The 15041-nt window shown below is 45.4% G+C and overlaps 1 protein-coding gene across 5 annotated transcripts in view; it reads left to right on the forward strand.

Moving 5' to 3' along the window:
• Nucleotides 1-15041, forward strand: part of NSMCE1 (NSE1 homolog, SMC5-SMC6 complex component) — a 75010-nt gene that overhangs the window by 46251 nt on the left and 13718 nt on the right. For all 5 annotated transcript variants that reach the window (XM_045072597.1, XM_045072598.1, XM_045072599.1 and 2 more), the window contains one exon: nucleotides 246-392. In XM_045072597.1, coding sequence (XP_044928532.1) covers nucleotides 246-392 — 147 coding nt within the window. The remainder of the gene's footprint in view (nucleotides 1-245; nucleotides 393-15041) is intronic.

The following is a 15041-nucleotide window of genomic DNA, read 5'->3' on the forward strand; positions in this document are numbered from 1 at the left end:
TCACGCGGTAGCACAGGCTGGGTGCCGGCATCCTGGCTGGCTCCAGAATGCGCGCTTCTGCCCCTGCCGGCACTAGTCGGCTTGTCCCTGACCCGTGTCCTTTTCCTTTGGGTCCTTCGGCAGGATGCACTTGAGCTCGAGAACTACAACAAGTACTTAGTCGTGAATGTCAGTTGGTACACAACGCAGAACTTGGCTTTCGGAGCGCTCCGAGGTGACTGGGCTTCATCTGCTTCTTTTCTTAGCTCCTTCGCACACACAGGGCGGTCCTAGGAGGGCTGGTGTCATGACCGACGTCCACCGGCGGTTCCTGCAGTTGCTGATGACTCACGGCGTGCTGGAGGAGTGGGACGTTCGGCGGCTGCAGAAGCACTGCTATCGGGTCCATGACCGTGAGTATCGTCTCCTGGCTCATGAGGGCCCCAGAGCCGTGCGCTCAGGGACAAGGCGGCCAAGTGGTACGCCCCACTTACGCAGTCTCACACCAGCCCGGGTTGTGTTTCTCATCTCATCTTCAACCCTTTCCTTTTTATTTTTTTACATAAATCTGACAGTTAGCCCAGGGGGTGGGAATTTGGACTTTGAACCCGAATAGTTGGCACTTACGCCAAGGCGCCAGCATCTTCTCCAGCCTGAGTGTCTTCATCTCTCTAGTGAGGACAGTTCATTGTCCTTGACACCATAGTGGGGCGTCAAGGTGAGACAAGGTGCATACAAAGTGCCAGGACCCGCAGAAGCTGCTCATTTGGCTGTCGGTGGTAAGAGGGCTGCTTTGCACAGTGGGTCAGAGCGTAGCCTGGGACTCAGCCAGACCCGGAGACTGTGCCGCCCTGCCCTGGCTGGCTGTGGGCATTTGGAGCATCTTCTCAGTGGGCTGCTGAGACAGGAGGTAAGATAAGACACACGAAGCATTCAGAGACCAGGCCCGGCTGAGCTGTCAGTAATAGGAGGTCATGGCAGAAACAATAGGACCAGTGCTGGCAGGTCGGGGAAATCAGTATTGGTAGCTTGGGCTTAGTCGAGTATCAGTATGGGTAGATCCCTGTTAAGTGACAACGTGGGTAAATTCTACTTACGTTTTTTTTTTTTTTTAAAGATTTTATTTATTTATTTGACAGACAGAGATCACAGGGAGGCAGAGAGGCAGGCAGAGAGAGAGGAGGAAGCAGGCTCCCTGCAGAGCAGAGAGCCCGATGTGGGACTCGATCCCAGGACCCTGAGATCATGACCTGAGCCGAAGGCAGTGGCTTTAACCCACTGAGCCACCCAGGCGCCCCTAAATTCTACTTACTGTATGATGTCTCTGCGTTAAGCTTTTTGTAAAACTTCACAATGTTTTTTTACAGACCTTACTTAAGAGAGAGAGCGTGGGATGGGCCAGAGGAGGGGAGCGGGAGAAGCAGGCGCCCTGCTGAGCAGGAAGCTCAATCCCAGGACCCTGGGATCATGGCCTGAGCTGAAGGCCACCCAGGAGGCCCAGCTTTAACGATACTTATTGTTCATGAATACATACAACTGCATGTAAAAAACATAAGAGTGGACCAGAAGGATATGGAACACACTTGTGAAGCGCTCGGCTTTGGGGAGAAATCAGAGCACACTGTCATCTTTACCATAAGTTGTTCTTTTATTCAAGAAAAGACTTGAAGCAAACGAGGCATTCGTAGTGTGGTCTGATGATCGCCGCTGCCCGTGAGCGGGAATACAGGTGTTCATTTATATGCTGTGCTTTTGTTTTTCTGTGCTTTCAACTCTCAAAAGAAGAGGGGAAAGCACACAGAGGTGAGCCAGCCAGCAGGGGTGAGGAGAGGTGTGTGTGGGGCGCCAGGTTACAGGTGGCGGCCCTTGAGAAGAGGGGCTGCGGTGGAGAAGCCCCATTGGCGGCCCGGCGCTTCCCTCCAGTACGGAAGCCTGCGGAACCTTGTTTGATCCCAGGTGTCCAAACTCCGTGGACCTAGCCCTGACCGACTTCGGGAAACCCCTGACAGGAACATGCGATGTGTGGGAACAGATGGCACCAAAAGATGTGTGGGTTTACAGATCAGAAAGCGCCCACAGTATGTGCAGCAGAGTAATGGGGTTTCTTTCATACTTAATGCTGGGGACAGCGCGGATGTCTGGAAGAGCTTGAAACAGGAACGGGACATGCTTAGTGCTGTGTCGGGAAACCGTCCTTCTGGTGAAAACATATCTGCTCTACTTGCGTGCACTGGCGTGGATAGAGGTCTTTGGTCAGGGCCTCCTTTATGGGAAAAGAGTCTTACACCTGCCAGGCTAGCTGCCCCTGCTCCTTGAAAAGCACTACAGCACTTTCAGCCTCCCCCTCAGAATGCTCCAGTGCAGGGCATCAGCGTGTTTTTCTTAGTCTGTGATCTACGTGGCCGCTCAGTCCTGCTCCCTTTCAGTTTCTCATGTAAGTCCTAAATGCGGGCTTTCCTGCTAATGCGGAGGTCTCATAGCTCACTGCAAGGAGCCGCATGGTGCCTTAGTACTAAGAATGAAAGTGTTTTTGCCTTTGCTTGACCTTTAAAGTTATTATGACCTAATTTAGGAAAGTCCTGTAGAATATATCTAGGAATTAATTGATTCCTCACACTTTACGTGCTGTATCTGTGCATCAAGATAGCAAGGTACGGTTATGGCTAGGGTGATCAGGATAGAGTTGGAGGTTGTTTTCCCCTACCCTTCATCTAAAAATAAAAAGGCTTTTTCTCAAGCATTATTGTTATTTTAGAGATTTTAAAATGAGAAGTGATGGAAAGAAATGATCTCAAATTAAGTAAGTACTTCAAAGACCTAACAGCATCAGTCTGTCTCTGGAAGAGACGCCCAGGACAGTCCCCTTTTACCAACTGCGAATGTCTTCAGCTTCTAAGAGAATTATGAAACAGAGGAGTAATTGAGTCTGTCGTTATTCTGATTGCAGTTTGCCAGGGCCTTTTGTCCAGCTTCTCGAACATGCTTTCTGTTCTGGGCTCCGGTTCCAGCAACTCTTATCGTCATGAAGCTGGAAGCAAATTCCCCAGGTCTCTGGGCTAGTGAGAGTTTAGGTTTTGTTGTGACAGGCTGGTCTAAAGCCTTAGGCCTGGGCTCTCTGAGTGGCACTGAGGGCCTGTGTGCTCTCTCGGAGGGCACCCGAGGTGGTGAGCCGGAGCCTGTGAGCGTGCCTGCGGTCCTCATCTTGCTGTGGCCTCATGGGGGCCAGGCTCTTGTGCTGGGGATTGGGGACACTGAGACAAAACTTTTGCTTTGCCTTGGGTTTCATGAATCCTGCAGGCACAGAATCCTGTGATTCTCATCTAAGCAAATCCCAGCAGGGCCTTTTGTCGAAATTGACAAACTGATTCTGAGTAATTAAAGTTAATTAAGAGCAACCTGATCTTGAGACGTATGATGTAGCTACCCTATCAAGACAGTGTGGTATTGGCATAAAGAGAAACTCCTAGATGAATGGAATGGAACAGAGTCTAGAAATAAACCCATACATAGATGGACAGCTAAGTTTTGACAGAAATGTAAAGGCGGTTCAATAGAATCTTTTCAAAAAATGATGCTGGAATTATTGGATACACTTTCTTATTTTTATTTTATTTTTTATTTGACATTTATTTGTCAGGGAGAGAGAGCATGAGTGAGTGCAAGCAGGGGGAGTGGCAGGCAGAAGGAGAAGCAGGCCTTGCTGAACAAGGAGCCCCTGCGGGACTGGATCCCAGGACCCTGAGGTTAGGCCCTGAGCTGAAGGCAGACACTTTACCAACTGAGCTACCCAGGCGTCCCTTTTTTTTTTTAAGATTTTATTTTTAAGCAATTTCTATACCCAACTAGGGGCTTCAGCTCACAACCCTGAGATCAAGAGTTGTGTGCTCTACCAACCAGAAGTGCCCCGGACACCTCATATTTTAAAAAATGAACCTCAAACCATGCTTTGCACCATATACAAAAATTAACTTGAAATGAATCATAGACCTCAATGTAAAACCCAGAGCTATAACACTTCTAGAAGGAAATGTAGGAGAAAACCTTTGTGACCTTAGGTTAAGCAAAGATCTCTTTGATGCAACACAAAGATGTGATTCATAAAAGCTGATGAACCGGATGTCAGAATGAGACACTTCCCTCCCTCCCTCCCCCCCTTTCTTCTCTTTTTCTTTCTCATTTTCTTTTTCTCTTTTCCTGTCTTCCTTTGTATTAACATATAATGTATTATTTGCCCCAGGGGAACAGGTCTGTGTATTATCAGGCTTACACATTTCACAGCACTCACCATAGCACAGACCCTCCCCAGTGTCCATAACCCGCCCCCCGGCCTCTCCCCCTACCCCCAGCAACCCTCAGTTTATTTCCTGAGATTAAGAGTCTCATGTGGTTTGTCTCCCTCCTGATCCCATCTTGTTTCATTTTTTCCCTCCCTACCCCCCACCACCCCCAGCCTTGCCTCTCAGATTCCTCCTATTAGAGAGATCATATAATAATTGTCTTTCTCTCACTGATTTATTTCGCTCAGCATAATGCCCTCTAGTTCCTTCCATGTCATTGCAAATGGTAAGATTTTGTTTCTTTTGATGGCTGCATAGTATTCCATTGTATATATGGACCACATTCTCTTTATCCATTCATCTGTTGATGCACATCTAGGTTCTTTCCATAGTTTGGCTATTGTGGACATTGCTGCTATAAACATTCGGGTGCACATGCCGCTTCAAATCACTACATTTGTATCTTTGGGGTAAATACCCAGTAGTGCGATTGCGGGGTCATAGGGTAGCTCTATTTTCAACATTTTGAGGAACCTCCATGCTGTTTTCCAGAGTGGCTGCACCAGCTTGCATTCCCACCAAGAGCGTAGGAGGGTTCCCCTTTCTCCGCATCCTCGCCAGCATCTGTCATTTCCTGACTTGTTAATTTTAGCCATTCTGACTGGTGTGAGGTGGTATCTCATTGTGGTTTTGATTGGTATTTCCCTGATGCCGAGTGATGTGGATCACTTTTTCATGTGTCTGTTGGCCATCTGGATGTCTTCTTTGCAGAAATGTCTGTTCATGTCTTCTGCCCATTTCTTGATTGGATTATTTGTTCTTTGGCTGTTCAGTTTAATAAGTTCTTTATAGATTTTGGATGCTAGTCCTTTATCTGATATGTCATTTGCGAATATCTTCTCCCATTCTGTCAGTTGTCTTTTGGTTTTATTGACTGTTTCCTTTGCTCTGCAAAAGCTTTTGATCTTGATGAAGTCCCAATAGTTCATTTTTGCCCTAGCTTCCCTTGCCTTTGGTGATGTTTCTAGGAAGAAGTTGCTGTGGCTGAGGTGGAAGAGGTTGCTGCCTGTGTTCTCCTCGAGGATTTGGATGGATTCCTGTTTCACATTGAGGTCCTTCATCCATTTTGAGTCTATTTTTGTGTGTGGTGTAAGGAAATGGTCCAGTTTCATTTTTCTGCATGTGGCTGTCAATTTTCCCAACACCATTTGTTGAGGAGACTGTCTTTTTTCCACTGGACATTCTTTCCTGCTTTATTGAAGATTAGTTGGCCATAGAGTTGAGAGTCCATTTCTGGGCTCTCTATCTGTTCCATTAATCTGTGTTTCTGTTTTTGTGCTAGAACCATACTGTCTTGATGATGACAGCTTTGTAATAGAGTTTGAAGTCTGTGATTGTGTTGCCACCAATTTTGGTTTTCTTTTCAATATTTTCAATATTCCTCTGGCTATTAGGGGTCTTTTCTGGTTCCATATAAACTTTAGGACTATTTCTTCCATTTCTTTGAAAAAGACTGATGGTATTTTGATAGGGATTACATTAAATGTGTAGGTTGCTCTAGGTAGTGTAGACATTTTCACAATATTTGTTCTTCCAATCCATGAGCATAGAATGTTTTTACATTTCTTTGTTTCTTCCTCAGTTTTTTTCATGAGTATTTCATAGTTTTCTGAGTACAGATTCTTTGCCTCTTTGGTTAGGTTTATTCCTAGGTATCTTATGGTTTTGGGTGCAGTTGTTAATGGGATTGACTCCTTAATTTCTCTTTCTTCTGTCTTGCTGTTGGTGTATAGAAATGCAACTGATTTCTGTGCATTGATTTTTATATCCTGATACTTTAATGAATTCCTGAATGAGTTCTAGCAGTTTTGGGGTGGGGTCTTTTGGGTTTTCCACATAAAGTATCATGTCATCTGTAAAGAGTGGGAGTTTGACTTCTTCTTTGCGGATTCAGATGCCTTTTATTTCTCTTTGCCGTTTGATTGCTGAGGCTAGGACTTCTAGTACTGTGTTGAATAGCAGTGGTGATAGTGGACATCCCTGCCATATTCCTGACTTTAGGAGAAAAGTCCTTAGTTTTTTCCCATTGAGAATGATACTCGCTGTGGGTTTTTCATAGATGGCTTTGATGATATTTAGGTATGTACCCTCTATCCCTAGCTGTGAAGAATTTTGGGCAAGAAAGGATGCTGTACTTTGTCAAATGCTTTTTCATTATCTATTGAGAGTGTCATATGGTTCTCGTTCTTTCTTTTATTAATGTATTGTATCCCATTGATTGATTTGCAGATGTTGAACTAATCTTGCAGCCCAAGAATAAATCCCACTTGGTCGTCGTGAATAATCCTTTTAATGTACTATTGGATCCTATCGGCTAGTATTTAGGTGAGAATTTTTGCATCTGTGTTCATCAAAGATATTGGTCTGTAATTCTCCTTTTTGATGGGGTCTTTGTCTGGTTTGGGCATCGAGCTAATGCTGGCCTCATAAAACGAGCTTGGAAGTTTTCCTTCCATTTCTATTTTTTGGAACAGTTTTAGGAGAATAGGTATGAATTCTTCTTTAAATGTTTGTTAGAATTCCCCTGGGAAGTCATCTGACCCTGGCCTCTTTATTGTTGGGAGATTTTTGATGATTGCTTCAATATTCTTACTGGTTATGGGTCTGTTCAGGTTTTCTATTTCTTCCTGGTTCAGTTTTGGTAGTTTATATGTCTCTAGGAATGTATCCATTTCCTCCAGATTGTCAAATTTGCTGCCATATAGTTGCTCATAATATGTTCTTATAATTGTTTGTATTTCTTTGGTGTTGTTTGTGATCTCTCCTCTTTCATTCATGATTTCATTAATTTGGGTCCTTTCTCTTTTCTTTTTGATAAGTCCGGCCAGGGGTTTATAAATCTCATTAATTCTTTCAAAGAACCAGGTCCTAGTTTTGTTGATTTGTTCTACTGTTTTTTGTTTGTTTGTTTGTTTCTATTTCATTGATTTCTGCTTTGATTTTTATTCTTTCTCTTCTTCTTCTGGGTTTAGGCTTTCTTTGCTGTTTTTACTCCAGCTCCTTTAGGTGTAGGGTTAGGTTGTGTACTTGAGACCTTGTTTCTTGAGAAAGGCTTGTATGGCTATATACTTTCCTCTGAGGACTGCCTTAGCTGTGTCCCAAAGATTTTGAATAGTTGTGGTTTCATTTTGATTTGTTTCCATAAATTTTTTAAATTTGTTAATTTCCTGGTTGACCCATTCATCCTTTAGTAGGATGCTCTTTAGCCTTCCATCTATTTGAGTTCTTTCCAATTTTCCTCTTGTAACTGCATTCTAGTTTCAGAGCACTGTGGTCTGAAATTACGCAGGGAATGATCCCAATCTTTTGGTACCAGTTGAGACCTGATTTATGACCCAGGATGTGATCTATTCTGGAGAATGTTCCATGTACCCTAGAGAGAAAATGTATTCTGTTGTTTTGGGATGGAATGTTCTAAAAATATCTTTGATGTCCATTTGGTCCATTGTGTCATTTAAAACCTTTATATCCTTGTTGATCTTTTGCTTTGATGGTCTGTCCATTTTAGTAAAGAGGAATGTTAAAGTTCCCTACTATTATTGTATTATTGTTGATGTGTTTCTTTGATTTTGTTACTAATTGGTTTATGTAGTTGGCTGCTCCCATGTTAGGGACATAGATATTTAAAATCGTTAGATCTTCTTGTTGGATAGACCCTTTAAGTATGATATAGTATCCTTCCTCATCTCTTATTGTAGTCTTTGGCTTAAAATCTAATTTATCTGATATAAAGATTGCCACCCCAGCTTCCTTTTGATGTCCATTAGCATGGTAAATTGTTTTCCACCCCCTCACTTTAAATTTGGAGGTGTCTTTGGGTCTAAAATGAGTTTCTTATAGACAGCATATTGATGGGTCTTTTTTTTTTTTTTTTAATCCATTCTGATACCCTATGTCTTTTGATTGGGCATTTAGCCCATTTGCATTTAAGGTAACGACTGAAAGATGTGAATTTAGTGCCATTGTATTGCCTGTAAGGGGAATGTTACAGTATATTATCTCTGTTCCTTTCTGGTCTGTTACTTTTAGGCTCTCTCCTTGCTTAGAAGACCCCTTTCAGTATTCCCTGTAGGGCTGGTTTGGTGTTTGCAAATTCTTTTAATTTTTGTTTGCCCTGGAGACGTTTTATCTCTGCTTCTATTTTCAATGACAGCCTAGCTGGATATAGTATTCTTGGCTGCATATTTTTCTCATTAGTGCTCTGAATATATCATGCCAGTCCTTTCTGGCCTGCCCGGTCTCTGTGGATAGATCTGCTGTGAATCTAATATTTTTATCATTTTATGTTACAGACCTCTTGTCCCATGCTGCTTTCAGGATTTTCTCTTTGTCACCGAGGCTTGTAAGTCTAACTATTAGATGATGAAGTGTGGACCTATTTTTATTGATTTTGATGGGGTTCTCTGTGCCTGCTGGATTTTGATGCTTGTTCCCTTCACTAAATTAGGGAAATCATCTGTTATAATTCACTCCAACATACTTTCTGCCTCTCTCTCTCTTTCTTCTTCTTCTGTGACCCCATTATCCCAATATTGTTTTGTCTGATGTTATTACTTATCTCAGATTCTCCACTTCTGGTCCAGTAGTTGTTTGTCTCTCTTTGGCTCAGCTTCTTTAGTCTCCATCATTTGGTCTTCTATATCACTAATTTTCTCTTCTGCCTCATTTATCCTAGCAGTAAGAGCCTCCATTTTTTATTACACCCCATTAATAGCTTTTTCAGTTTGAACTTGGTTAGATTTTTGTTCTTTTATTTCTCCAGAAAGGGATTCAGTTCTCTGATATCTTCCGTGCTTTTTTTCGAGCCCAGCTAGCACCTTGATAATTGTCATTTTGAACTCTAGTTCTGACATATCACTAATTTCTGTATTGGTTAGGTCCCTAGCCTTCAGTACTGACTCTTGTCTTTTTTTTTTGTGGTGAGTTTTTCCGCCTTGTCATTTTATCCAGGTAAGAACAGATGAATGAGAGAATGAAACACTAAAAGGGTAGCAACAACCCCAGAAAAATATACACCAAATCACAAGAGACCTGAATCCAGGGGGAGAAGGAAGGGGGGGGAGGGAAAAATATGTATATATTAAACTGGTGAAGAGAATAGAGTCACACACTTGATTTTGGGTGTATTTTGGTCTGTTAGAAAAAACTACCTCCCAAAATTTTAAAGAAGGAAAAACATATATAGACATAAAAATAAGGGTAAACATGATGAAAGGATGGAATATGACTGTAAAGATGAAAATTTTAAAAGATTCTCAAAATGGAATTGGTAAGAAGTTGTTTGAGAAGAAAAAAAAGAAGAGGAACGACTGTGATCAGGCTGGAGACTAGGCCGAAGCCACGTGCTAGATTTAGCGTATATTTTGATCTATTAAAAGAAATTGTATCCCAATTTTGAAACACTTCTCTTTGAAATACACTGTTTATGGGGATAAAAAGACAAACAAGCTCCTGGGAGGAAATATTGCAAATCATGTATCCAATAAAGCGCTTGTATCCGAAATATATAGAGGACTCCGCAGTTCAACAGTTAGAAAACATACAGCCAGAAAAACATGGGCAGAAGACTTGAACAGACACTTCACCAAAGAAGATCCACAGAGAGCCAATAAGTACTGGAAAAGTACTCAGCTTCAGTAGGGAAATGCAAACTAAAACTGCAGTGAGGGACATCGCAGCTGTACATGGGACATTCCGGGTACAGGTACAGGTACATGGAACATTCCATCCCAAAACAACAGAATACATTTTCTTTTCTAGGGCACATGGAACATTCTCCATTTTTACATGGCTAAAATCGAAAAGATTGCATTATGAGTGTCAAGAAAATGGAGGAACTGGCACTCCATCTGTCAGAATCTAAAATGGTGTAGTCATTTTGAAAAAACATGGGCTCTTTCATGACATGGTCATTTCTGTTTCAAGTAGTCGTTTTTAGACTCAAGAGAAAGGAAGATACGTGTCCGCACAAAGGCTTACACCTAAATGTTCAGTGTAGCTTTGCTTGTAATGGCCGCTAACAGGAAACACCTAGCTGCCCATCAGCAGGCAAACTGATAAACAGGCTGCAGGACGATCTGGCTGATGGAATACTACTCAGCGGTGAAAAGGAATGAGCCGGTGCTACGTGCTCCTGGATCAGCAAATCTCAGGGTGATTATGTGCTGAGTGGAAGAAGTGAAGCAAAGGAGATTGCGTGTTGGAGGAATCCGGTAACATACACTCCTAGACAGCGTGTACTTGGGTGGAGTGACAGGTAAGGAAGCGTTGTCGGGGATGAGCGAGAGATTACAGAGTGGTGTGAGGGAACTTCCCAGGGGGCAATGGATAATGTTTGTGGCTTTGGCTATGGTGATGGTTTCAGGGTTGTATACATATGTCAGAACCGATGAACTCGTGCTGTTTAAATGGGCACAGTTCATTGTATGTCAGTTAGAGCTCACCAAAGCTGTTTTTTAGAAAATCTGAATTTAAAGCCACTTTGTTGCTTCGGAGCTGTATAACCTAGTTGCGAAGCAGGGCTGGAGATACCTGGCACCCGGGGTCGTTTGTGAAGATTACAATCATAATGTGTGGAATGTGCTTAAAGCCTGTATTTGCCCAAGATGGTGAAACGTAGGGGATAATCAGGTTCACACAGTAGGTCTCATTCTCTCGGTCCGGTGGGGCCCTGCACCATCTGTGTGGGCCTCTGAGAAAACAGATGTAGCATCCAGGAAATCCATCCTTTCTGTCCTGGATCCGGAATTTATCCGGGGGAGCATCTTCCTTGAAGTCTGACTCACAAGAGAGCTGGGAAGTAGTTTTGTGGTAGTCAAGCCATGGAAAGTTTCTTTGGTCCAGTTTCCTGGAAAACAGAACGAACATGGAAGCCTGAATTCTGAAGCCTTCACAAATGGCCCAAATTCCTTTTGTCATGCAATGGTGTTGCCCAGTGTGGGGTTTGAGGGTGCCCCAAACGGGAGCCTGATTCTCAGTTGGCCCCTCTCTTTCATTTCTCGTGTGTGCTACTGAGCAGAAGCACAAGATCGCTACAGCCCACTAGCTGCACGGCAACAATTCTGAGTTCCTGGCTTTGTTAAAATGTTTTGGGGTCTGGTCCTTTGTTTTTTGATTGAACAGGTCGGGTTTTCAGGGAATCACCAGCCCCAGCCTCCCGGCACCCCAGCTGCTTCTCACGTCGGCTCCGGCCCCACCACTGCCAAATGTGCCTTCCGGGTCAGTGGCACATTCGCCGAGGGCTTTCCTTGCCTGATGCTCCTTGGGGGGCTTTTTAAACTTATTTTTTGTTTTGAAATAATTCCAAACTCACAGGAAAGCTGTAAGAATAGAGATCACTTGAGAGTTGCCTATTTGAAATTCCATCACCACTGAATTCTTTAGGGAATGTGTCCTTCTAGCAAAGGCATTCTCCTAAACTATCAGCTGTCATGGGATAACCATTCGAATCAGGACAGTGACACTGACATATGCCTCCCCTCTCATCCACAGAACCCACTGGGGTTTTCCAGTTGTCTCAGTACTACCTCTTCTAGCCAAAGATCCGCTGCTGGGCCGGACAGCACATTAGTTACATACGTTTCTTTAGGTGCCTTCCAATGGGAATCATTCCTCAGCCTTTTCCTTGACTTGTATGACCTTGACATTTTTGAAGATTACAGGTTAGTTGCTGAGTAAGACAGAGCTGGTAGAAATTTGATGTGAGTCACATTGGTAATTGGACTTTTCGGGGGGTGGGGGGGCATGTTAAAAGAGTTAGAAGGAAACAGGTTTAATTAATATCCCAAATAATATCATTTCAATCTACAACAAATATGAAATAGGACTCGTGAGATCTTTTCCCATTTTCTAATATCTTATCTCCGACATCGAGGCTGGATTTGCACTTGGGGCATATCTGAATTTGGACGTGGCATGTTGTGAACGCCAAGCTGCCACAGGCCGGCGCCTGCTGCTGTTGGGACGGCAGAGCTGCAGGCCGCCCCGCAGTTCAGCTGGTCTGCTGCTTCCTCCCGATTCTGTCATGGTTGTGCCTTTTACTTTTGCAGCAGTGACACAGAAGCGGTGTCCGTGTCCTCTCAGCCTCCTAGCTGGGGTCTGACGATGCTGGAGAAGCTGCTGTCTGCGCTGTGAGGTTACTCCTTCCTGTGTGATGAAGAAGTGTTTGGCAGGGCGATTCTTCAAGACAGAGTCGGTCGCTCATACCTGCTGGCTTCGCATCCAGTGGGGTTTCTCCCCGACATCGTTTATTTTGTAACGGCTGCCAGCTTGCCGTGGGCTTCTCTTCCAGATGCCCAGCGCTCACATTGTGTCATTCACGGTGCTTATTGTTACGTGTTCCTTTTGGCGGGTTCTTCTGGTGTCTTGGTCCCGAGGACAAACCCAGTAAAATAGCTCAAATTTTAGCTTTAAAAAAAAAAAAAAAATGAAGATCGGACATGATGTCAGGGAGCAGAATAAATAAGACAGTGTTCAAGCAGAAAAACACACAAACCTATGGTTAACTGAAATGCACGTACCGAAAATAGATTGGTGAGCGCAGTAGGAGAGGAACACTGGGGTTTGACGGGTATTTTCCATGGTTTTCAGACCTTCTACCTGCCTTCCCATGGCTGTGTTTGTCCTGTCAGGGTGCAGGTCTCCATCTGCCCTGCCGTCTGGGGCCGAGTTAGGATCCCTGCATATCATTAGGTGACACGTGTTACCGGTGAGTCACCGCGCTGTGGTTGACACTTTGGTGTAGTGAGTGTTCCGTCCCATGTGTGGTCATGTTTGTAAGTGGCTTCTCTTTCCAGGGAGGACTCTGTGGTCATTCGAAGCTGGGTCCCAAGCCGTTTCCCCTGTTTTTAATGATTTCATTGCACATCTTCCCCCTCTGACTGGGAGGTACAGTTAATAAGCTGGCCACCATCCAAGCCTGCTTGCCTTCCCACTTAATCAGCGGGGATTAGGGATGCGCCCATAACTGAAAAGTGGCAGGAAATTCGTGTGAAAAGTCACCTCTACGGTGTAACTGGGTGAATGTTTGGACATACAGAACTCCACAACAGGAGGCTGTTTTGTGCTTCGACAGGACTCTCTGGGCTCAGCATGCCCTGTAACCATGAGGAAGCAAATGCTACTTTCACATCTCTGGCTCCTGCGGGACTCAATGGGTGCAAATCCCAGCCCGCTGCGACTGTGGCGTAGCCCCCAGTGTGGGCCGGAGCTGGTGGCCGCTGCAGATTTCCGGAGCCGGGGCCTCTTGTTTCCCTTGCACTTCTAGGCATGGACACCTTTGGTTTTGGATTGCATTTTGCACTGACTCCCAAGCACGAGGGAGGCTTTGTGTGGCCAGCGGAGGGCTGGGGAGGACAGAGGTTCCAGGCTGGGACTTGGAGAAGTTCTTTCAGTTTCGGAGTCCCAGCTTTCTGTTTTCAAAAGGACATCTTGCCTACCTTATGGGAAAGCCGGGAGGGTTAAACAGGGAAGCTTCTGGTGCGTGCCTGGTACAGAGTGCTTCCTGGTGCACGCTCAGTGCGTGCTCCTCGCTGCTCCTTCCTTCCTGTGTGACCCTTCCGTGTCATCTGACCCCACATCCTGGGGAGGAGATGTGGGGGTAGTGACTGTCAGAAGATTCGTAGTGCTGATACATAGTGTAATCCAGACCATGGGGCTGAATTTCTGGGGCTGGCATTTTCTCCTCAAATCCAGGAAGTGTGGTCCCTACAGCCTAATGGAAGGGAGTCCCAAGTGTGGCTGTTGAGCTGGGGAGGGGCCTCGTGCGCAGGCAGGAGGCCCAGGTGATGGGAGTGTAGAGCGTGGCGGCGCATGTGGGATCACGAAGGAGTGTGGCTAAGGGTGACGGAGCCCCCATAGCTGTGCGGAGACGGGGTGCCAGGACCCAGCCCTGTTCTGGCTGTGTATGGGGGGCAGGGGTAGAGCACTATGGCAGGCTTCCCAGGAGACCACGGGAAGCCAGCCCACATTCCAGGGCTGAGGCGAATTGGAGAAGGTGGCCAGAGTCTCCCCTCCTGGCACTGTATATGCACACACCATTCTGCCGGCTTGTCTGTGCCTCCCGGGAACAGGGCCCTGTGCTGAGTCTGGCACGTGGACCTAAGCAAAGAGCACCCGATGGGCCTAAGTGGGCTGCTGGTTGAGAGCTTGCTGTAGTGAAGGACGCAGGCCTCTCACTTGTGCATTGGCAGAGACACAGTGGCAGGGGGAAGAGGTGTGAGGTCAGCTGGCACTGCTTACCAGGAAGCAAGACGCCCCGCGGTTGGTTAGGGGAGCCCATTCGGCTTCCTGTGCCTGGCGCTAAGTTGGAAGCAGGAACCCAAAATTAGGGAAGCCATCAGTTACAAAGCACGTGCTCGCCTCTTGCACCAGTTACCACAGGGGCTGTTGTCGGGCCTCCGGAACTGGTGGCTAACGGTAGTGGTCTGACTTTCTAGAAGCCTGGCTCCCAGGCGGCGGGCTGGCTGCCGGGGTTGCTGACTGTAGATGAGGGGCTGCTTCTCTGGGCTGGCGGCTGCAGATGGTGGATCTGAGTTTTGTTCTTACGTGTGATCTCTGTCTGGCCTCTAGACCTCTTTTTCTTGTGCTTTGTTTTATTGCGCTTTCTAGATGTTGCCTTTTTATTCCCAAACAGATCACAGGTTTGTGGCAACCCTGCATCAAGGAAGTCTGTCAGTGCCTTGTGCCTTTTTCCCCAGCAGCATACTTCATGTCTCTGTGTCACCT

The sequence above is a fragment of the Mustela putorius genome, unplaced genomic scaffold, assembly GCF_011764305.1.
Source record: "Mustela putorius furo isolate JIRA1106 unplaced genomic scaffold, ASM1176430v1.1 tig00004039_pilon_pilon_pilon, whole genome shotgun sequence".
NCBI lineage: Eukaryota > Metazoa > Chordata > Mammalia > Carnivora > Mustelidae > Mustela > Mustela putorius.